General features: G+C 40.5%; 1 protein-coding gene across 3 annotated transcripts in view; it reads right to left on the reverse strand.

Annotated features, from left to right (window-relative positions):
* fars2 (phenylalanyl-tRNA synthetase 2, mitochondrial) overlaps positions 1–25,498 on the reverse strand; it is a 303,084-nt gene that overhangs the window by 187,861 nt on the left and 89,725 nt on the right. For all 3 annotated transcript variants that reach the window (XM_062977693.1, XM_003226858.4, XM_062977692.1), the window contains exons 4-5: positions 13,298–13,457; positions 7,425–7,556 (exon numbers count right to left, since the gene is read on the reverse strand). In XM_062977693.1, coding sequence (XP_062833763.1) covers positions 7,425–7,556; positions 13,298–13,457 — 292 coding nt within the window. The remainder of the gene's footprint in view (positions 1–7,424; positions 7,557–13,297; positions 13,458–25,498) is intronic.

The following is a 25,498-nucleotide window of genomic DNA, read 5'->3' on the forward strand; positions in this document are numbered from 1 at the left end:
ATGTCCAGGGCAGCTGGCCCCCTCAAGTATTGTTGTCTTCCCCTGTCTGCAGAATGATCTTCGACTTATCCACAGGTCATATCAAAATTCATAACTGCGGCTTCAAAACCTGCCCTCAATTTGCACATGAAGTTGATTTAAACAGAAGTATACACGGCACCTTTCTCTGCTGTATTTGCTACAAGCACTGCCATTAGATTGGCACAGAGCTTGAGAAAGATGCTGCCACTCTCAGAATCCCCTAACCATGTTGGCAAGAGGGTTGTGTGATTTGGAGTCCTAAACAGTAAGTTTTCCAAGCTCTGGCTTGGCATCCTAGTTAGGTCCCTTACCTTATACATGGAAGTAAAGGTAAAGGTTTCCCCTGATGTTAAGTCCACTCGTGTCCGACTGGGAGTTGGTGCTCATCTCCATTTCTAAGCCAAAGAGCCGGCGTTGTCCGTAGACACCTCCAAGGTCATGTGGCCAGCATGACTGCATGGAATGCCATTACCTTCCCGCCGGATCGGTACCTATTGATCTACTCACATTTGCATGTTTTTGAATTGCAAGGTTGGCAGAAGCTGGAGCTAACAGCGGGAGCTCACTCTGCTCCCCGGGTTTGAACCTGGGACCTTTCGATCTGCAAGTTCAGCAGCTCAGCGCTTTAATGCACTTCGTCACCGGAGGCTCCATGGCTTTTGCTTAATTCAAAAGGAAATATCTAAAAAGGCAGCAGGTACTAGATACAGCACCAAATGCTGTTTTAATTAAGATACACCCTTCTGCTTAAAATATGCTTTGAAAAAGATGACATCCTTACAGTTGGACTCAGAATGGATACATAAATTAAAATGATGCCTACAAGGTAATGTTAGCAAGCCTTTTCCATTATCTATGGATTAATTGCTTATTAAATATGAGGGGATTTGACGAGGTCAGACTTAAAACTCCTTAACACAGAGGTGCACAATTCAAGCCTTTTTGAAATACATTTTACAAGGATGTATCAATTAACAGAGCCTATAACACAGTCTTTTTCCATCTGGCTAGCTCCCTGTCTTTTCTTCCTTTAGCAGCAACAACACGAATAATGGTGATGAGGGTGGACAAACATAGACTTTTGGTGCTAGGTTGCAGCAGACACTAAACCTTGAGCAGGGAAAAAACTGTTCTATTGATCCTACTTATTTACTTTGCTTTTGTTTTGTTTTTTTATATGATCCTATGTAACTACTTGTGCTTGCATGCAACAGGCAAGTTAAACAGCCATCTGCTGCCAGAATTCATTACTAAGCATGTAATTTAGACTACTATAATGCATTCTAAATGGGGCTGCCCTTGAAAAATGTTTTGAAACTGCAGCTAGTATAAAATGCAGCAGGCCAGACATCAGTCCTATGTTTTAGAAGTGTACATTTTAGACACCATATATAAAACTTGCTTCCAATTTGCTTCCAAGCTCAATTCAAAATGCTGCTGTTGACTACAAAGCCCTAAATGACTTGGGGTCAGGACATCTGGAAAACTATCTCCGCTCACATGAACCTGCCAGAAATTTGACATTTTCAGAAGGGACCCTGCGGCACGTCCCAACATCTATTGAAGTTAGAGTGGTATGTACATGTAACAAGACTTTCTCTGTAATGGCGCCTTGACTGTGGAACTCCCTACCCAAGTAGGTTAGTCTGCATCCATCTCTTTAAACGTTCTGTGCAAGGCCAAACAGTTATGTTCCGCCTGATTTTTAGTGTTTTAGCTATTTTAAAATTAAATTCTAGGATTGTTTTAGGCTGGTGTTTTGGAGGTTTTAAAGAACATTTAAATTTGCATTTTATCTCCATATTGTTCCAATTGGTAATCTGCTCATCACCCCAGGAATGCTTGTAGATTGAGAGATACAGAGGTATTATTAATAAGTGAATAAATAAACAAAACAGAAAAGGGAAAGCAGAGAAGTCAGCTTCGTTATCTACGCTAAGAAACTACTTTGAAAGGGAATTGTTTGGCCACCAAAATGGAGATCATAACAAAAGTGGAGGCTAGTGGGGTAAAAATGTTGTTCCATTTTGCAAGAAGACTGCACAATGAATGTTCAGAATATTTTTTCTTATTTTTGCAAGGCTTACCTGGCCTGGTTTTCTGAAATATGTTGAACTATTCTGTTTGTGTGTGGTATAAGAAATTATCACTATAATTTCTGAGTTATCTTTAACTCCGTTACCACATTTTCAATTAAACAAGTACATCACAACCCCGTATCAACAGGATGAGTATCAACAGTTCATTTATCCACATTTGACAGAATCTTCTCTAGGCATTTTTTAGATTCTTGAGACGGAAGGCTTTATTTCAATAAGATTTGCTATTATCTGCAATTTTATGTATCTATGCAAATTCCAACAATGTTGTGTTCGTGGATACAAGGTTTATACTGTAATGGACAAGAATAGATTGAGTTTGTTAACCAAGATATACCCCTAGGTAGACATCGTGGGGCTCACCATAATGTTTACTAAGGTCGGATGAAAGTTATAACTATGGTTGCTTGAAACCTATAATAACTACAGGTTAGATCAGTGATTCCCAAAGTGGACGCTACTGCCCTCCGGTGGGCGCTGGAGCGATCCAGGGGAGCGGTGATGGCACCTAATAGGACATGGGGGTGGGGCCAGAGGAGGGGGCGGGGCCTCTTCCCAAGTGCTGGAGACAGGGCTGAGAATTTTCTATACCTCTCCTGAGGCGCTTGTTGGGACACAGAGGGCAGAGCTAGAGGGGGGGGGCGGGCCTCCTTCCAAGAACCCGAGACAGGGCTGAGCCTCTATACCTCTCCTGAGAGGCCTTTTAGGACTAAAGGGCAGGGCTGGGTGGGGCAGGGCCTCTTCCAAAGAGCCCGAGACAGGGCTGAGCCTCTGTATACCTCCCCGAGGCGCTTGTTAGAACACGGGGGCGGAGTAGAGAGCTTCAGCCTCGTCAGGCACTCGGGAAGAGGCCCTGCCCCCTCCTCTAGCCCCTCCCCATGTCCTGGCAGGTGCCGCAGGACAGGGATAGAAGCTCAGCCCTGCCTCAGAGCTTGTAACTCCGCCCATCCTAGTCCTGGCTGCCTATTTGTGGCCCTGCTCACCTCCCCCTCCCCCTCCCAGCCCTGCCTCTTGGACTAGGGGAAGAGTCTCAGCCCTACCCTCTTGAGCAGGAGCCACGCCCACCCCTCTAAGCCACGCCCCCTTTCCAAGGGGCTCTGAGTCATTTTTTTTCTGGAAAGGGGGCGGCAGGCCAAATAAGTTTGAGAACCACTGGGTTAGATGAAACCGATAATAACTATGGATGGTCATAAAAATGTTTTGGTATTGTCAGAAAGACTGTGTGGACCCTTGCAGAATCCTCTGTATCAGCAGTTCCCAACCCGTTTTGGTCATGGAACCCTTTAAATGACTCCTCTCCCTACCGAACCCTAACTCTGTCCTTGATTTTCCCACAGAACCGTAACTCTGTCCCTAAGCACTGTGGAATCACATCAATCTTCCTTCTTTTATCTACTCCTATTGCCTGGGTGGTTCACATAATGTAAGTCTGAAAATAAAAGAGATTCAAAATTTGTTTTTAAAGCAGAAGTATATCAAATTTCAGAGCCCCTGGTGGCACAGAGGATTAAACCACTGAACTGTTGAACTTGCTGACCGAAAGGTCGGCAGTTCGAATCCAGATAGTGAAGTGAGCTCCTGCTGTTAGCCCCAGCTTCTGCCAACCTAGCAGTTCGAAAACATGCAAATGTGAGTAGATCAATAGGTAACCCTCCGGCAGGAAGGTAACAGCACTCCATGCTGTCATGCTGGTCACATGACCTATGGGCAATGCTGGATCTTCAGCTTAGAAATGGAGATGAGCACCAACCCCCAGAGTCGGACACGACTAGACTTAATGTCAAGGGAAAACCTTTACCTTTACTTTATATAAAATTTCGGCATGATTTTCTTTTGGTGCAACCCCTATGATAATTTTGTGGGGTCCTAGGGTTCCGTGGAACACCGTTTGGGAACTGCTATTCTATAGTATATATTTGACCCATTCTGAAGACATTTTTTATTCCAATTAGAGAATCAGCCTAAGTAAAGTATATGTAAAGCAAGTCTGAGAGTACCTCCTACTTGATTTCTATGCCAAATCTTTTCAGACTTCTAATTTAACTGTCGAACTGTGACACACATTATGAAGTTCAGTGCCTTGTCACTGGATAGTTAGGTTAGTCATATTCCATGACAAATAAAAAGGCTGTAGAATCCTTACCTGTACAATCCAACAAAAAAGGAAAGCCAGGGGTGAGGTGATTGTAAGTTACACTGTTAAAAGCTTTTGCTCTTTCCTTTCTCTAACTATTCATTGATGTGGTACATGCTTCTATTCAAATTAAAGTAAAATCAAGGTAGGTCTCTCCATAAATCAAAAGAAAAGTTTCCTCAATAAAATATTCTTCTGTGCAGCATTATCTTTAGGAACACAAAGGATAAAAGGCCAGCATAGATTCTATAAGGCATTAAAGAGAACAACAACATGCTTTACTCACGACTAAATGCCCCAAATCAAAAACTTCAAAGGATTTGGAAACTTCACTAGAACCTGAAATGTCCTCAGGTTTCTCCCCAAAGAACAAATTCTTGTCATTTTAAAGTATGTGTGACTAAGCCACTTTTTTTAGCTCACCAGGGACATGAATCCTATCTTTTGATTTACCTCCTGATATTATGCCATATTTCTTTTACTCTGTGTGTGTGTGTGTGTGTGTGTGTGTGTGTGTGTTTGTGTGTGTGTGTGTGTGTGTGTGTGTGTGTGTGTATGAGAAAAGCAAGTCATCCATCACTTAAACAGGTCCTCTCCAAGGCAAATATTTCCTAACTTTACTCTTTTTAAAATTATTTCTCATCGTCTGTAAGTCTGATATGTCTCATGTCTGTTCAACTTCCGTCTGTCAAAATATTTTGTCAGAGAACTGTTTTGTTGTTGTTGGCTATTTGCCTAATGTCTTGTGATAATTTTAGCAACACAACAAGCTGTTACCTGGTAGTTGACCAAACATTGACAACTCAAAGACATTTAATTTTAGAATTTGAATATAATCAATTCTTCAAGTATGCATTATAAAATATAATAGGGTGGGGAGACAACAGGAAATAAATATTCATCAATTTTTTATCCTTCCTTTCCTTCTTTCTTTCTTTCTTTCTTTCTTTCTTTCTTTCTTTCTTTCTTTCTTTCTTTCTTTCTTTCACCCTTTATGTTCTAATCAGTTTCAAAAATGTCCATTCTTCTACATTTGCTTTTCATGATTGTGATTATAATCATGTTGTTGGTCTTTAACTACAATGAGCCCAACAATCATAGCCAACAAACAGGGAGGACGGGAGTTCTAGCCTAAGAAAAACGGAAGTCATGTAGGTTGTTCATTTGTCTGAAACAAACACTATGTGTGTTTGTATGTGAAATGCATGGGCCTTCAAGTCACCTATCAACATATGGCAAACACATGAATATAAAGTGGTTTTCTTAGGAAAGGAATACTCAGATGTAGTTATGTCAGTTCCTTCATTGTGAATTACACCTTCCAATACAAGGTAGTCATTGATTACTTTCCATCTACAGTAAGTACTAAATAGAGCTGACCCTGTGTTGTCGAAAGCTTTTATGACCAGAATCACTGGGTTACTGTGAGTATTCCGGGCTGTATGACCACGTTCCAGAAGCATTCTCTCCTGATGTTTCACCCACATCTATGGCAGGCATCCTCAGAGGTTGTGAGGTCTATTGGAAACTGGTTTATATTTCTGTGGAGTTTTGGAGTACAGTAGAGTCTCATCCAAGACTCGCTTATCCAAGGTTCTGGATTATCCAAGGCATTTTTGGAGTAAATGTTTTCAATATATCATGATATTTTGGTGCTAAATTCATTAATACAGTAATTACAACATAACATTACTGCGCATTGAACTACTTTTTCTGTCAAATTTGTTGTATAACATGATGTTTTGGTGCTTAATTTGTAAAATCATAACCTAATTTGATGTTTAATAGGCTTTTCCTTAATCCCTCCTTATTATCCAAGATATTTTCTTATCCAAGGTTCTGCCAGCCCGTTTAGCTTGGATAAGTGAGACTCTACTGTATATACAGATGACATCCAACTCTGTTGCAGCATGTAAAAATCAGTTGGTGTGTGTGTGAACAGGAAAATGCAAAGAACCAAGCTGATTGGTTGGGTCACACCCAGGGAGCTAACTGAGCCTGGGAGTTTTGGCAACAGTTACAATGTCTGCTGAAACTCAGTTTGAAAAGGAGCTTACCAAAAGAGGTTTTGCTCCTGGGCTGCTGGAGGAAGACATTTTACAAGGACATCTAAGGACTATTTGAATCTCTCTTAAAAGGACATTGTGTGAGTCAATGCAACTGCTCATATGAATGTATATATGTTACTTTGCATTTTGAAAAGTAAACTTCTTGTTATTTACCGTTCATCTGCATGCCATATCTTTTCTTTGGTAAGACAGAGTGTGGACTGATCAAATGTGAACTATGTGTGATTTTCATTCTGCCACAAACTCTATTACTTCTTTCCACTTAAATCCAGCCTGTGCTGGATGGGGTCACATTCCCCCTGAAGTCACAGGTCCACAGTTTGGGAGTCATCCTGGACTCAGCGCTGAACCTGGAGACCAAGGTATCAGCAGTGGCCGGGAAGGCCTTAGCACAATTAAAACTAGTGTGCCAACTGCACCCATTCCTTGAGAAGCCAAATCTATCCATTGTGGTACACGCCTTGGTTACATCCTGTCTGGATTACTGTAACAAGCTCTACATGGGGCTGCTTCTGAAGAGTGCTCGGAAACTTCAGCTGTTCCAAAGAACTGCAACCAAGGTGCTAACTAGGACTACAGGAAGCGGATAACCTCCCTGTTGCAGCAGCTCCACTGGCTGCCAATATGTTACTGGGCACAATTCAAAGTGCTGGTTATAACCTTTAAAGCCCTAGATGGTCAAGGCCAGGCTATTTGGCTGACCACATCCCCTTGTACGAACCTGCCTGGGTCTTGAGATCTTCAGGAGAGGCCCTTCTCTCGGTTCTACCACCATCTCAAGCTCGGTTGGTAGGAACAAGACAGTGGGCCTTCTCGGTGGCTGCCCCACGACTCTGGAACTCCCTGGGAAGCCAAAATGGCCCCCTCCCTGCTGTCTTTCCGGAAGCAGGCTAAATATGATGTGATTTTATATGCTTTTATGGGTTTAACCTGGATTGTTTTAATATTAATGTTTCTTAATACTACTTCAATAGTTGTATATTTTAAATTGTATTGAAATGCTTTTAATTGTGAACCCCTTTGAGTCTCCATATGGAGAGAAAAATAATAATGGTGATATTATTATTAATAATAATAATAAGAAGAATAGAGTTTTCATACCTGAGTTCACTAGCTGCTGTTCCATGACTCCACAACCCAAGACCTCCAACCATTTGCCTTGGTAGTTGATTTCCATCTCGAAAGAAGGGTGCGTAAATGGAAAGTAGCAGTCCACCCATCGAATCTCAAGCTCTGGTCATTATGTGGAAAAACAAAGACATAAACAAAAAAGAGCAGATGATTTAAAGGCTTATTGCTCCCATTCCATCAGTAAAGTAAAACTTGACCTTTGGTGAATAACATCAATAACAGCAATCCATGAAAAGAATATGGAACAAACAAGCTAACCTTCAACACCTTGTATGAGTGTGTGTTTGTGTGTGGCCTAATGAGCCGATACATCTTGTATTTTATGGAGATGAGGCTTTGGATAGGACAGCCATGTCTTCTCTAACACAAAAATACTTTGTGCTATTCAACACATCCTTCCCTTTAAAACCAAATTAACTACTCCAGCAACCACCTGGCATGGCAGGGAAATGAGCCAAAATCATGGGCTAAGCAGGTAATTTTGTTACCCCCAGTAACTGGAAATGACTAACGGCTCCCTAGAGGTCTAACTAAATCTTTATTATTTTACAATTCTTTTTTAGCTATTACCTTAATGACCACTTTTTGCAAATAAATCTTCATAGCATTTTGCACTATTGCAGTAACCCACTTTAAACACAAAGCTATTCTCCCTTGATTTGTACCTCCGTATGAATATTTCATAGAGCTGTATAATGTATAAAAACTATATATATAAAGTTCTGATATGTTTCTAATATATACAGCGACAAGTTCCATTAAGCAAATGGCATGGGGAAACTTACATATAAAGGGAGAGGGAGAGGTTGAATAAATAGATGATCTGATAAGCAAAGTAAGTAAGCCACAGGTGGAACTATGCGCCTCTGCTTTCAAAGTCCAATTTTCATTCAAATCAACAGTTCTGAGAAAGATAGGGCAAGGAAGAGATGACAAGATAGTGGGCACAGTTGCTCAAAGGCTAGTTTCCTTAGAAAAGGCAAATATTAGCCAAGTGAAAAAAAGAAAAGCAATATTACTATCAAGCTGATATTGACAGAGGTCCCCGAAAAAGCAGGCACTTAAGATTCCTTTGGATTTGTAACCACAGACATGAGTGATATCTGTGACAAGCCACTGTGCCTCTCTGCTCTTCCTCCTGCCTCTGCTTCTTAAATCAAGCACACTTGTCTTTCAGCCAAGAGCTCTCAATGGTTCATGTTTATAATAATAATAATAATAATAATAATAATAATAATAATAATAATAATAATAATGATAATAATAATAATAACAACAACAACAACAACAACTTTATTTTTGTACCCCGCCTCCATCTTCCTGAAGGGACTTGGGGTGGATTACATGGGGATGAGCCCAATCAATATAGTTAAAATAACACTGAAATACAAAAAACAATATCATATAACAGAATAAAACAACATTATAACAGAGTATAAGGGAACCATTGAACCAACAACCAATGAACCTGAAATAAGCATCAGTTTGTGGGCATGGGTATGCAGAAAGGTGCAAATCAATTTTTAGGATAGGGCTGATGGATAAAGTGTGTAAGTCAAATGACAAAATTAGAGATGGAGGGCAATGGAGCATGGAGCATAATATCTTTGGGTAGAAAACAGTAGTATAGTGCCAGGCCAAGATTTTATTACTGTTACAGATTATTTACAGCTACTTACACTCCAGCAGAAGAGAAATGGAAAGAGAAAGCTCAACCGCATGGTCACCACTTATAAATCACAGCTTATCAGTTCATCTCTATTGCCACCCACAAATGTGATATCTAGGCTGGTCAGTTGCTGGCCGAATATGACATTCCTAGTCTAGCCTCTCTAGACACTGAGTGATGTTAACTCTCCAGTTACCTATGCTACCAGCCACATGTCTTGGGAATGATTTTTTCCTGTTATGTAACTCCATCAGTCAATTAATAGATATAACAACATATCTATAGAGTTACCAAGACAGCTTTTAATCCAAATGAATCCTATTGTAGTGCTGTGTGTCATACTATTTAAAAATTATATTTTTGAAAAGGGTTTTAGTTAGTTTATGTCTGACCAACCATTCTCCAACATATAAAACATGGCATGCCTTCTGAGGCTGGAACTCTGTTGGTACAGTGTAACAGGGTGTTATACTGATATAGGGCTGCACAACAGCTGGTAGAGCACACCTTAAAAATTAGGGTGCTCTCTGGGCCGCCTCCGCTACTACGCCTGTGGCTATTTTGCTCCAACAGCCTCCACATAGGTAAATTATCTCTATGTCAGTCTTATTTCTAAGTGACATGCAACACCCCCTCTCATCCTAATTCTAGTCTCTGTAGGATGGGTTAAGCCAAGATATAATGACTGGCACACAGTCATCCAGTGAACTCCATCACTGAATTGAGAATTTGGAGCTGTGTTCTTTTACTTCTATCCAAAAACTTTAACTGTTTCATCTGGTAGGGGGGGAAAAGGAAAAATGAGTCCCTTTCGGATACAAATATGGCAAATAAATAAATAAATAAATAAATGGAATGACAAAATGTTAGAAAAATACTTGATGCTAAGTTACAGAAACTTAGTTATTTAAAGATGCATTAATGGAAAATCTGCAAGCATGATCATTGTCTCATCCAACACTGACTTGGCTAAATGGCCTTAGGGAAACTTCTGTTATGTTCAGCTTACTCAAAATTTCTAGCCCAGTTTATATGTACAGTGTAAAGATTATTGACAGTGCATTCAGGAATACATTATACATATACTGCTAAAACTCTTACTATCGGAATGAACAGCTCTAAAATAATGCACTGTTTTTAAATCACTGATTTAAATCAATTTATTTTCCATTTTGAAATGCATTTTAAATTACTTCTGGGGCCTCATCTAAGCCCAAATGCAGCTCATGCTTTTTGGAATAAATACAATTTCTGATGACTTGCACATTCTGATTTTCAGTAGAAAGAGGGCATACAGGGTTCATCTGCTTTACTTTCAAAGCTAATAGCATTTTGGGGAGGATTCCAGGAATTCTACTTGCCTAAGAAACACTATGTAAACTATAAGCATCTTGTTTTACAGGAAAGAAAGACAATTTAGCCATCAATTTAGTAGCAGAGTAAAGTAGATCGAGGGGAAATAAGAAGCCATATAACTAGACAGGCGTAAATACAGTCCTTTTGTTCACCATCCCTGTGCTTAATTACCTAATGCAAAGATGTAATTTAATTTCAAAAGTAGCAATGACCAAGTTTTGAAGGCAATTTGTGATCCTATAATTATTTTGTGAAACATTTAGACATAGTTGTATTTCACAAAAAGCAATATCTTTTGAACAGGAAACTATTTTCTGCACGGAAAAGAAAATTTCTATGAAGAAATATTCATACTTGAGCATGAAAAAGTTATAATTGGCCATTTGTTTGTGCAAAAATTTGGTTTATGGATATTTTCTGCAGAAAAACATAATTATCTGCAGAGGAAATCATTGAATTGGAAAAGGCCCCAAAAGCCATGGATTTGCTATACAGAAAATGCTATTTTGTACAAAACAAACACAAATTTTGCACAGAATCAGGTCTGAAGTGCAAAACTTCTCGTAAGGATTCTTCTTGCAAGAGTTTCTAGAACAGTGATTCTCATCTTGGTCCCCAGATGTTTTTGGCCTACAACTCCCAGAAATCCCAGCCAGATTACCAGATGTTAGGATTTCTGGGAGTTGAGGGCCAAAATCATCTGGTGACCCAGATTGAGAACTGTTCTTGAAACTTGAAAAACATTTTCCTACCATTTTTGATATTATAAAGTATTTTTTCTATCCCAGCTACATAGAGTGATGTCAATGCAAGCTACTTTTTACATTGTATACAGCTACAAGGATTACTCAATATGGTTGAAAATGTCTCAAAGTTTTTCGGTGAACTTTCCTAAGAGACCAGATAAGGTTTTTTAAAATATACTGCAATGGTTGTTAACCTGTGGGTCCCCGGATGTTTTGGTCTACAACTCTCAGAAATCCCAGCCAGTTTACCAGCTGATAGGGCTGAAGGCCAAAACATCTGGGGACCCACAGGTTGAGAAACACGGATGGACTGGGAATTGAAAATAATGTAGAAATTACATGTAGGCACTCTTATGTGACACAAAATCAGTGGAATAAAAAGACCCAAGGGACCCAATAGGTCCTTTCAGATTAACTTTGAAGAAAAAAATTCTAGCATTAGCTTTTCTGGACACAGTTTAGCATCAATATGGTCTGTCTTTCAGTCTGGCATTGTCATTGGTTTAGTCTGAAGCCTACAGTGACCTGAATTGATATATCCAAAGAAATGACAAATATTAATCAAGCCCAGAGAGGAAAATTGTTAACATTAAAAAAGTGTTGTTAAACATCTTATTATTTGTGTAGGAGTTTTAATTCCATGTTCTTGGCACCATTCTCCACTAAAAATGTACCTCTTTAACAACTCTAAAACCTGCCAACATTTTGCATGAATTCTAATGCTAGCCAACATTTATTTAAGAAATAATTGTGCCTGAAATTTAAGACAAAATAGTGTCTTAAATGAAGACATCAATAAAGCTCCCATCAAAATGTGAGTATAAGTATAACCCTATTTGGTCTTGGAGTAAAGGTTATCCAGTTCGGAATTTATCCATTTCCCTTCCAATAGCCGTCCCCTACCAGGCAGCCTCCAAATGTGCCAGAATATAATTCCCATTATTCAATTCACCATAAAACTGGACAGATGGCTTAGACGATGGAACTGTGAGCGATAGAACTGGAGGAGTCCTGTTTTTTTTGTTGAGTTTGTTGTTTTAAAAGGTATCTATATTCGAGCAGTAGAGCATGGTGGTGATGCACAACTTCTCTTATGGATCATCAGCTTCTGATACACTCAAGATATTTTGTATTTAAATACCAAACCTTCATTTAACTATCTATTGTCACTATTCTACCATTCCTTGTTAATCATTTCTAGTATTTTGTTAGCTGTTCTGAGTTTATTCTGATTAAAAAGTGAAATAAATCAAATAAAAGACCTATCCATCCATCCATCACTATATTTATATCCCACCTATCTCCCAGACAAGGAAAGAGGGCAGCTTACAAAAGATAATAAAAAACATATACAAGTTAAAACAATATTAAATAACAGGATTAAAACCATTTTCTACTTTAAAACAAAGATTAAAAACAGCACAGCACCATAAAATTCATTTGTGAAAAATTCATTTCCAGTCTCACATTAATTTATATACAACCACCTAAGCTATTGGTAATAACCAGAATAAATTGTTGCACTATGATATCAAATTTCAAAACGTATTTATGCACCCTACGAAGGGCTGCCTTTTGGGGGGGGGGTCTTTTTTATTATACAACAGATAATAAAATAATCCCATGTGTAAGGCAACTGCAATATTACCAATACTGATGAATGCTACTTCCATTAACCTTCACCACTTAATGATTTTGCTAGGGCTGATGGGAGTTACAATCCACAACATCAGAAGGACTATGAGTTCCCATTCTGCAGGGAATGCAATCTTACGGAGTGAAAAGGGTTCATTCCTAAATCTTTATGCACCAATTAGTGAGGAGATGTTGTTGAGAAACAACCTCTGAACCTCTGCCTTCACGTTCAGTGGGCTATATGAAGATGTACTATCAGAAGGTGGCAGATAAGCAACTCTTCTTTGGCATAAGAACCATATTTACTCAAGTCTAATGCACAGTTTTTGGCTAAATTACTTTGCCAAAATTAGACGTTGCAGAAGGTGGTTCATTTCTACTACTGGGAGTGTCAGTGATATGCAAATAGGTTTCAATAGTATTAGTAGAACACCTACCATCACCAAAGAGATGGGCCACCAGTTTTGTCAGCGTCCTTTTCAAGCTATGTTCCACAAGCTTGACTGCCTCCATGGTGTGTATCTCTTGTTTCTGTGAAGTACGGAGGCCTTGTTCAAACAAGCAAAAACCTTCTCCACCCCTTACATTGTTGAACAGCTGTTCAAAGACAAAATAACATCAAATACATTTGGCATCCATATTTCAATAAACCTCTTTGAATATTGAAAGCACTCCATATGCACACTTTCAATTTTCTTTGCAAACAGTACCTTTCAAGTACCTGTAGCTGTCTTTAGATATTTTATAGTGCTTCAGTTGAATTCTACTTATACTGTACAAATTATTTTAGTTTTTTTTTTTTTGAAAGTAGGAAAAGAAAGTATTTCCCTAATCTTGGGGGAGTAAGAAATGATAATGATGATGATGATGATGATGATGGTGGTGGTGGTGGTGGTGGTGATGGTGATGATGATGATGATGACGACAACGACTCTGGCACAAGTCTGTAAAGATGGTCCCAGTGGTGATCGGCACACTGGGTGCAGTGCCTAAAAACCTTGGCCCGGACTTGAAAACAATTGGTGCTGACAAAATTACCATCTGTTGGCTGAAAAAAGGCCACCCTACTCAGATCTGCACACATTATTCTACGAGACATCACATAGTCCAAGATTCTTGGGAAGTGTCCGACATGTGATGCAATACAAAAGCCAGCAGTGATCTTGTTTGCTGTGTACTTATCTTGTTGTGTATCAAATAATAATAATAATAATAATAATAATAATAATAATAATAATAATAATAGTAATAATAATAAGAAGAAGAAGAACCTGTTTTGATTGAAGTCAAAAATCAAACTCCTCAAAGCACAGCAGACAAAAAAATCAGTACAAGAAAACTCAGCTGCTATCAGGACCTCAAGATCGAACTGCAAAGACTCTGCCAGAAACCAGTACAGTGGTGATTGGCACATTGGGTGCTGTGCCAAAAGATCTCAGCCGGCATTTGGAAACAATAGACATTGACAAAATTACGATCTGCCAACTGCAAAAGGCCACCCTACTGGGATCTGCGCGCATCATCTGAAAATACATCACACAGTCCTAAACGCTTGGGAAGTGTTCGACTTGTGATTTTGTGATACGAAATCCAGCATATCTATCTTGTTTGCTGTGTCATACAATGTTGTTGTGTCAATAATAATAATAATAATAATAATAATAATAATATATTTCTACACTGCTCTCTCCCAAAATGGATTTAGGCAGTTAAAGGGACTCAGGGAGTAAGAAATGATGATTTGCTTCAAGTCACCTTAGCGATTTCTGATGGAAAATTTTGAACTAGAAATTCCTAGCTCATAGTTCACACTGTTGGTAAATATTTTTCATTAGTTATCATCATAGTCTTCCATAATCTGTTTTGCAGGGATAGTCCCAGACAATCCCCTCTACTACCACTTTTTCAGCTGCTAGAAAAATGTCCCAGGATATCTCTGCTCTTCCCACATTCCCCCTTTGTCCTAAGCTAATTTCAATCGCTTCAAAATAAAAAAGTAGTTTGCACTCAGTTAACTCAGCAGGGAGGAGAGGATTATGGAATGTAAAAACTTTTGCACTCAATTAACTTAGCAAACTGCTCCAGCTTCTCCTTGTTTGTCTGTTCTTCCTCATCAATAACTTTTTCTTCTTCTTAGCCACATGTGTGCCATTTTTCATCTGTGAAATGTTGGAAGGTATGTTTTCATGGGACTACTAGTACGTCAAAGGTTCTCCAGTTCCATGCTAAGTACAAGTATGGCATCAGGTTGTCCTGGCTCTCTGTAACAGATACATCTCACATTTAACCTTGAAATTAGATTAGCCCCCACTCTGGCCTCATTCCAGAAAGAGCTGAAAACCTAGCTATTTCAATGTGTGTTTGACTGATTCGGCATAATTGACTCCGTCCTTTTACCTCCACCTATACCCAGCCATCTGGCACAGCTCTAAAGGTTGCAAGACATTGCACATATATAAATTCTACTGCCTTACTTCCTATCTTGAATATACTCGCTGCGCCTTGGCTATTGGTTGGTTGAGTATGTTTTTATTGTATTTTATATGTTTATATGTTTTAAATGCATTTTGCTATTGTATTTTATGCTGTATTTTGGGCTTGGTCCCCATATGAGCCGCCCCGAGTCCTTCCGGGAAGATGGGGCGGGATATAAGAATAAAGTTATTGGTGACCACTGAAAACACCTTGCCTAAAATTAGCACTGAGTAGAGCCCCAGTGGCGAAGTGCATTAAAGCACTGAGCTGGACACCGAAAGGTCCCAGGTTGAAACCCCGGGAGTGGCGGGAGCGACCGCTGTTAGCTCTAGCTCCTGCCAACCTAGCAATTCGAAAAGATGCCAATGTGAGTAGATCAATAGGTACCACTCCAGCGGGAAGGTCACGGTGCTCCATGCTGTCATGCCAGCCACATGACCTTGGAGGTGTCTACGGACAACGGCAGCTCTTCGGCTTAGAAATGGAGATGAGCACCAACCCCCAGAGTCAGACATGACTGGACTTAACGTCAGGGGAAAACCTTTACCTTTACCTTAGATTTTGGAAATCTGTCGTCCCATTTTTTTCCTAATGCCCTTGAAAAGTCCCAATTCCTCTCTTCTCTTCCCACTTTTCCTTTCCTTCAATTGCTGCAAACTGAGATCAAACCACAAAAGTACTTTTCACTCCACTAACTCAGTAGGAGGAGAGGGAGTAAGCAAAGTAATGCAACCTCTCCTAACTTGTGTGTTCTTCCTCGTTAATAACTTTTGCCATCTTGACCTCACTCAGATGTTGCATGGCCTCACATGTCTTAGTTTTCATCTCTGCACTGCCAGAGGGAATGACACAATAGACGCTCTGCAGAGTGGAGTCATAGACCTCTGCCCTGAAAAATCCTATTCTGAGAGCACCACTGACCTGAAGCAAGTTAACAATGAGGTCACTATTAATGACGTCTGGAACAGCCTCTGATTGAGAATCTGTCTAGATTGCCTTATTCCAATGGTCTTCAACCTTTAAGATGACCTTCTTTAAATACAACTTTGCAACATTTTAGATTCGATCAACATTTTCCAGCCCCATCAATTGCACCACCTGTTTCTGCTCCTATCTCTACATTCATCCAGTATACTTTAATAGAACCTATGCATATGCTAGCTATGTGTACTTAAGTGCACAACTGGGAAATCTGGAGAAAAGACAGAGAAAATACAATCAGGAAAAGGGAGTATCCCCAGTCTGCAATGCATAATTTATGTGAACATTTGCAGAACTTATACTGAACAAGCTCTAGAGCAGGGGTCCTCAAACTTTTAAAGCAGAGGGCTGGTCCACAATCCTTCAGACTGTTGAGGGGCCGAATTATCATTTGGGGAAAAAAAATTCCTATGCACACTGCACATATCTTATTAGTAGTTCAAAACAACAACAATAACAATGAAAGAACAATACAATATTTAAAAATGAAAACAATTTTAACCAACATAACCTATCAGGATTTCAATAGGAAGTGTGGGCCTGCTTCTGGCCAATGATATAGTCAGGTTAATTAGGATTGTTGTTGTTGTGTGTCTTCAAGTCATTTCAGACTTTGGGTGAGCTTAAGTCCAAAATTATTTATTTATTCATTTACTACATTTATTTACTACATTTATATCCCATCCTTTTCACCCCAAAGGGAATTCAGAGCAGCTGTATGTACATATTATATGATTAGCATAGCACAATATTAGCATTATATATTACTATACTGAACTATATCACTATACTGTAATATTATATGTAATATATAACATATAATTAATATTATATGGTATTATTATTAGTATTATATTGTATAAAATAATATTATTATCAATATAATATGCATGTACAATATATTATATTATTAAAACGGATATAAAAATATTATATTATAAATGAGGCCGGGGGCCAGGTAAATGACCTTGGAGGGCCGCATCCGGCCCCCGGGCCTTAGTTTGGGGACCCCTGCTCTAGAGGTTGGAAATGAGGATAGTAAGTGTGACACCAAAATCCCTTGATGCACATCCATCAGAACATGCAGAGTCCTACAGTCAAGCAATTTCAGGCTCTCCTCAGTGAGCTTGCTGGATATTCTGGCTAAGATGTCATGCAGCAAACAGGCAGGTGGTATCAGTCCTCAATTCAAGAAATGACCAAAGTTGCATATTAAAAGTTGGGCTGGGCTGTAGCACAGCTGGTAAATCACCAGTAGTAATAAAATCTACCAACTGAAAGGTGGCCAGTTTGAAACCTAGTCAGGGTGAGCACTCTACCATCAAGCCCAGCTCACTGTTTACCTAAGCAGTTTGAAAACAGCTTAGAGCTGTAAGTAGAGAAATTAGGTACCGCAAATTGCGGGGAAGATATTTTATGACACCATAAAAAACAAGACCAGAAATGCAGTGATCAAAAGGAAGGTGGAAGGAGAAAGTCCTGGTGGCTCTTCATCATAGAGACTGGAGCAACAGCACCCCCCGTGACTGAATCCGAGCTCAGCCTTCAACCTCCAAGGCACCAAAAAAACTGGACTTCAAAGATAACATACCTCCTTCTGTCTGTCTGTTCTGTCCTGCCCTGTTTGTCCAAACGGCATTGAATGTTTGCTGTGTATGTGTACTGTGATCCACCCTGAGTCCTCTTGGGGAGATATAAATAATGTATTATTATTATTATTATTATTATTATTATTATTATTATTATTCTGCAACCACCTGAGGTCTGGCATAATTGGCTGGCATAATGGAAAGCAACATTTTCCATTATATTTATTAGACTACATATCTATATTCCAGCCTTAGTGAGTTAAATCATGAAAGTAATTTTTACTTAAGTGAGCTAAAACTGTATCTGTAAGAGTAGGATTTCACTGCTATATTTTAGTTTCATGAAATCCCAAGGCAAAGCTTAGGTGCTAAGCAGCCAGAGTCCATAAGTAGAACTATAAGGTGTTTGAAAAAGAACTCCCTATTCACCATTTAATTTCAATGGTGAATAGGGAGTTCTTTTTCAAACACCCTGTAGTTGTCAGAATATCTGCTGCCATCACAATTGTGCCCGGATCATCCACTCTTAATGGTTCAGTCATTATAGCCACTCTTTTGTGCTAGTGCATGCTAATAAATGCTGCCCTCTACCTTCATGAATTTGGTTTTTGCATATTTCAATATTCATGGATTTGATTAAAATGTTATCTCTGAGAATCTCTAGGTCTTTCAGTGCAATTCTAGGGTCAGCTTCTGATATAAGTTGACCATGGAGCCATGCTGGAGAACCTAGATCAGTGGTTCTCAACCTGTGGGTCCCCAGTTGTTTTGGCCTTCAACTCCCAGAAATCCTAACAGCTGGTAAACTGGCTGGGATTTCTGGGATTTGTAGACCAAAACACTTGGGGACCCACAGGTTGAGAACCACTGACCTAGACAGTCCCAGAGAGATGTTTTCTCAACTAAAAAACTTTGCAAGTTTATTTTATTTTTTATTTTTGCAGGGGTCCTGTGTCACTAATGCCAATGATTGTAGATGGCTGACTACACACACACACCTCCAAGTGGACACCCTCCCACCCATGGAAGAGAAAGAAACAGTAGCAGTGAAGTCTGGAGTTGGTGCCTTCGTGTTCCTCAATCTCTCTTCTTCTTTCCATAGAAAGAATGGAGAATGGCAGTCCGGAGTGGTGACCAATGTCCGTCACTGGATGAAGACCCAGGAAGTTTGCCCATACCCATTACAGTCTGCCTACGTATCTGATTGGATCCTATGAAAAGCCACTGCAAATATTTGGGAACAGCATGAGTTCAGGGGAGTTTAGAATGCAGCAAACACAGATCTCTAAACATGAATAATGAACATTAATAGAAAATCTCAAAATACTGTCTGAAAGGCCTGTATAAAATGTCTTGGTAATCGCCAATTTATCAGTAATCCAGGCCATAATATTTCCAGTTTCTGTGTTTAACATTTCATTGCTTGGGATGAAAAAAGCTGATAGGAAGAGAATCAACTCATGTAGTGCTGAACTAGAGTTTTATGAATAACATGAACTTCTAAACAGACAAATGAAAGGCTCATTCTTAATTTAAGGTAATTTAAGGTAAATAAATATGTGCTAACCAATATTTTTATAGGATTAATAGCCACCATGGTACCATTTGGCTGGATATATCTTGTTTATATATTTAGGGCATGAATGTAGTTTACCTTGGTTGCAGTGTGTTTCCATGTCTACATCTTCCTTGATTTTAGTAACTGGATGTCTCTCAGAAAATTATTTACCATCTTCCAATTTTTTAGGAAACAAACCAAAGGGCTGGTGTTTGCAATTATGCCAATCACCTTTTGCATAAGGAAGAATTCATGCTCTAAATCCACTTATCCCAAACCCAAACATTTTTGCAAATGCACCACAGCCTCTAACCTGATGGATTAACAATGACACTAATGCAGAACCTGTGCATCAACAAGAATGCTTCCTGCCATCACAATCACTCTTTGACACAATAAAACTTGTAAGATCACACCCTAGTCCCCACACTGTCACTCAACGAGCAGATACTCAAGTCGATGTGTTAATAATAGAGTACCCAGTGCAGCGTATCGCTGGGACTTTTGGTTTTAGAAGAAAACAACACAAATTATTTTAGACAGCAACTCACAGCTGAGTAATCATTGCATCTTTTAGTCCACAAGCCACTGAGTTCAGAATGCTGAACTTTTGGATTATGTGAATCCAGACAGAACATTCACAGCAAAAGAAACAGAGAAAGTGCATAGACCTTTTAAAAAATGTTATTGACCCCCTGGTTAATATATGCATGGCTTTTTGACTTCTCTTTAGATTTTATTGCACTGAAATACAAATCATTTCTTGCCTGGTTAGGTGGTCTGAGTAAAAACACTTGAGGAAACAGAAAACCTCAGCTTAAGAACAAGAAAGCATCCTGAGACAACGCCAACCAAAACAAACCCCATAAACAAGGGGATAGACCAGAATGTGATCTGCCTGATGTTATACTGCAATATCTAATATTTTTTGTCACTAGTTTTTGGAGGACTACAAATTGCCAAGTTAATAAAATGAAGGAGGAAGGCCCTTAAATAGTACTATTATCATCATCTCTGAAATACATGAACATTAGGAAGAACTTCCTGATCACAAGAGCTGTTGTTCAACAGTGGAACTTACTACCTCGGAGTGTGGTGCAAGCTTGGAAGCTTGGAGGCTTTTAAACAGAGGCTGACTGGCCATCTGTCAGGGGTATTTTGATTGTGCTTTTTCTGCATGGAAGGGCATTGGACTAGATGGCCCATGCTGTCTCTTCCAACTCTATGATTCTAGATGACAGTTCACACGGTAGGTTCTAGTTTTGATTTAAAGGAAAATTCTAGTTCACAGCAAACATAGTTCTGTAGATTCGGATATTGTGAAAAATTGTAATCAACTGGGGAGTCAATGTGAGAATGAGAGCATAGGGGGAGGGAGAAGAGCCTGAATGGTCAAGAGTTCATGGCAAAGCTTCGCCAGTTGAATTTATACTTCTCACACAGCTGCATGTAACAGATCAGATGTGATCTACAAAGGCAGGCGAACCTAAGTGATTTGGACAAACACTGGGTATTTCAATACCAGACAAATTTCTAGCATCAGAAATATTAATATGGGGGGTAGGAGGCTCTTTTGACCAGAGGAATGAATTCAGTTTGAGAGCCTGCCTTCCAAAAGGGGGAGAGGCAAACAAGTGGGAGCAAAGGCATAGCATACTTTGGCAATGACTGAGACAGATAGAGAAGTTTTTCAAGCTTCTTAAAATGGGAAAAATCTGTCAGAAGCTGGGAAACCCTCATAGAATCATAGAATAGTAGAGTTGGAAGAGACCACATGGGCCATCTAGTCCAACCCCCTGCTAAGAAGCAGGAAATCGCATTCAAAGCACCCCCGACAGATGGCCATCCAGCCTCTGCTTAAAAGCCTCCAAGGAAGGAGCCTCCACCACGGCCCCGGGGAGAGAGTTCCACTGTCGAACAGCTCTCACAGTGAGGAAGTTCTTCCTGATGTTCAGGTGGAATCTCCTTTCCTGTAGTTTGAAGCCATTGTTCCGTGTCCTAGTCTGCAGGGCAGCAGAAAACAAGCTTGCTCCCTCTTCCCTATGACTTCCCTTCACATATTTGTACATGGCTATCATGTCTCCTCTCAGCCTTCTCTTCTGCAGGCTAAACATGCCCAGCTCTTTAAGCCGCTCCTCATAGGGCTTGTTCTCCAGACCCTTAATCATTTTAGTCGCCCTCCTCTGGACGCTTTCCAGCTTGTCAACATCTCCCTTCAACTGTGGTGCCCAAAATTGGACACAGTATTCCAGGTGTGGTCTGACCAAGGCAGAATAGAGGGGGAGCATAACTTCCCTGGATCTAGACGCTATTCCCCTATTGATGCAGGCCAGAATCCCATTGGCTTTTTTAGCAGCCACATCACATTGTTGGCTCATGTTTAACTTGTTGTCCACGAGGACTCCAAGGTCTTTTTCGCACACACTGCTGTCAAGCCAGGCGTCCCCCATTCTGTATCTTTGATTTCCATTTTTTCTGCCGAAGTGAAGTATCTTGCATTTGTCCCTGTTGAACTTCATTTTGTTAGTTTTGGCCCATCTCTCTAGTCTGTCAAGATCGTTTTGAATTCTGCTCCTGTCTTCTGGAGTGTTAGCTATCCCTCCCAGTTTTGTGTCGTCTGCAAACTTGATGATCGTGCCTTCTAACCCTTCGTCTAAGTCGTTAATAAAGATGTTGAACAGAACCGGGCCCAGGACGGAGCCCTGCGGCACTCCACTTGTCACTTCTTTCCATGATGAAGACGACGCATTGGTGAGCACCCTTTGGGTTCGTTCGCTTAGCCAATTACAGATCCACCTAACCGTAGTTTTGTCTAGCCCACATTTTACTAGTTTGTTTGCCAGAAGGTCGTGGGGGACTTTGTCGAAGGCCTTACTGAAATCCAGGTACGCTACATCCACAGCATTCCCTGTATCGACCCAACTCGTAACTCTATCGAAAAAAGAGATCAGATTAGTCTGGCATGACTTGTTTTTGGTAAATCCGTGTTGACTATTAGCAATGACCGCATTTGTTTCTAAGTGTTCGCAGACCACTTCCTTAATGATCTTTTCCAGAATTTTGCCTGGTATTGATGTGAGGCTGACCGGACGGTAATTGTTTGGGTCGTTCTTTTTTCCCTTCTTGAAGATAGGGACCACATTCGCCCTCCTCCAATCTGCTGGGACTTCTCCCGTTCTCCAAGAACTCTCGAAGATAATTGCCAGTGGTTCTGAAATAACTTCCGTTAGTTCCTTCAGTACTCTTGGGTGTAGCTGATCTGGCCCTGGGGACTTGAATTCGTTTAGAGAGGCCAAGTGTTCCTGGACAACTTGTTTCCCTATTTGGGGTTGGATTTCCCCCAATCCTTCGTCCATTCCGTGTTGCTGAGGTTGAAGATGGCTTTCTTTTTCTGAGAAGACCGAGGCAAAGAAGGCATTAAGTAGTTCTGCCTTTTCCCTGCCCCCTGTCGCCATCACCCCATCTTCTCCTTGCAATGGCCCTATCGCCTCCTTTTTCTTCCTTTTTCTACCAACGTAAGCAAAAAAGCCTTTTTTGTTGTTTTTTATGTCCCTGGCAAGCCTGAGCTCATTTTGCGCTTTAGCCTTGCGAACCTTTTCCCTACAGGTGTTGGCTATACGTTTGAATTCTTCTTTGGTGATTTCTCCCCTTTTCCACTTCTTGTGCATGTCACTTTTGAGCTTTAGCTCAGTTAGAAGTTCTTTGGACATCCATTCTGGCTTCTTTGCACTTGTCTTATTTTTCTTCTTTGTTGGCACTGTTTGCATTTGCGCCTTGAGTATTTCACTTTTGAAAAACTCCCATCCATCCTTAACTCCTTTGTTTTTTAATATCGGCGTCCATGGAATGCCGCTCAGTAATTCCTTCATTTTTTGGAAGTCAGCTCTCTTAAAGTCCAGAATGCGTGTTTGACTTGTCTTAGTTTCAGCATTCCTTTGTATTGCAAACTGCAGGAGCACATGGTCACTTGCCCCTAAGGATCCAACCACTTCAACTGTATTGATCAGGTCTTCCACATTTGTTAAGATTAGATCAAGATTTGTTGATCCCCTTGTTGCCTCTTCTACCTTCTGGACCATAAAATTATCTGCAAGGCAAGTGAGGAATTTGTTGGACTTTGTACTCTTGGCTGAGTTTGTTTTCCAGCAGATATCGGGATAATTGAAATCGCCCATGACTACTATATCTCTTCTTTCTGCCTGTTTGGTCAGCTGTTGACAGAAGGCTTCATCAAGTCCTTCATCCTGACTCGGAGGTCTGTAGTAGACACCCACGACAAGATCTTTTTGAGTCCCGGTTCCCTTGATTCTTATCCAGATGCTTTCAAGCTGGTTTCCCGGATTACAGTCTCGCATTTCTTCTGCAACGTAACTGTTTTTGACATATAAAGCTACTCCCCCTCCTCTCCCCTTTGTTCTATTTCTGTGAAAGAGGTTATAGCCCTCAATGGTTAAATTCCAGTGATGGGAGTCATCCCACCAGGTTTCAGTGATGCCTATGACATCGTATGTGTGGTGCTGTGCTAGGAGTTGGGAGTTCGTCTTGCTTATTTCCCATGCTCTGAGCATTAGTGTAAAGACATGTAAGCCCCTATGACCTCCCCTCGAACTGTTTATTTGGGATTATTGTGCTCTCTGTACTTGGTCCTTGCTGTGTTTGTGCAGCCCTCCGTTTAGCCTTTCGGCGGTTCCCTGTGGTCGTGGGTAATATAGTGTTCGCCAGGCTGTTGTTCCCCTCCCCCAGTGGATCTAGTTTAAAGTGCGCCTGATGAGGTTTGTGAGTCTGTGTGCAAAAAGATGTTTTCCTACTTGTGTGAGATGCACCCCATCGCTTGCCAGTAGTCCATCCTCTTGGAAGAGTAGACCATGGTCAAGGAAGCCAAAATGCTCCTCTTGACACCATTTTCTGAGCCAGTTATTGACCTGTACTATTTTTCCGGCCCTTGTAGAGCCGTGTCCTACAACAGGGAGGAGGGATGAAAAGATCACATGTACATTATACAGTTTTAGCTTTGTTCCCAGAGCTCGAAAATCATTTGTGATCTTTTGAAAAGTATGCCTAGCGGTGTCATTGGTACCTACATGAATCAACATAAGGTGGGGAGGGTGATGGGGCTTTAGGAGCCTGCTGAGCCTCTGAGTGATATGGTGTATTTTTGCCCCCGGGAGGCAGCATGTTTCTCGAGCCATCCCATCCGGTCTGGAAATGATGGCTTCCGTTCCTCTAAGGAGGGAGTCACCTACTACCAAGACCTGTTTCCTTTGAGGATTGACAGGGTCCCTTTTGTGCAAGACAGTGTGTATGTCCCCTGAAGAGTGTTCCTGTTGAAGTGAATCATGTAGGTGTAAAGTGTTGTCCTCCTCCTCAACATCCCCAGTGCATTCATCAATGACAATCCATTGAGATACATCCGAGAGCCCATTACTCTCCCAAGGATGTTCCTGTTGCTCCTGGTCTATGATTGGGGATGGAGCATTTGCATGATTACATAAGTGTGACTGTGGTGATGCACTGTCCCCGTCAGGGCTATCCCCTGTGCATTGATCCAGGGTGGTCCACTGAGTGGTATCTAAGAAACTGTGGTCCTCCACAAGATGTGTTTCCTGATTGTATGTTAATGATGTAAGAATTTCAAATCTGTTGTGTAAATGACAGTGTCACAAGGAAAGAGTCAAATGTATTCATTCCCAGAGTTTGAAAGAGCCACAATAGGACCCAGATGGGCTGAATTCAGCCACAGATCCTGAGGTTTCCCATCCTGATATTAAAGAGTATACACTCCAACTGTCTCATTTTGGCAGGGGGAGTCCAAATTAATCCCCTCTTATTCTACTTTTCAGATGCTTGAAAACATCTGTTTCTTTCTGATTCTCTCTGTATTCCGCTTACTTCAAATGGAGTTCAAAATGCAAAGTTAGTTTGTACCCACTTAGCTCTGCAGTAGGGAGAAGAGATGGGGACAGAATCTTGCCGTTACTAGTAGGCTTAGGGAAAAGCAAACTACTGCAACCTCTCCTCCTTGTGTGCTCTTCTTC

Source organism: Anolis carolinensis, chromosome 4, assembly GCF_035594765.1.
Source record: "Anolis carolinensis isolate JA03-04 chromosome 4, rAnoCar3.1.pri, whole genome shotgun sequence".
Taxonomy (NCBI): domain Eukaryota; kingdom Metazoa; phylum Chordata; class Lepidosauria; order Squamata; family Dactyloidae; genus Anolis; species Anolis carolinensis.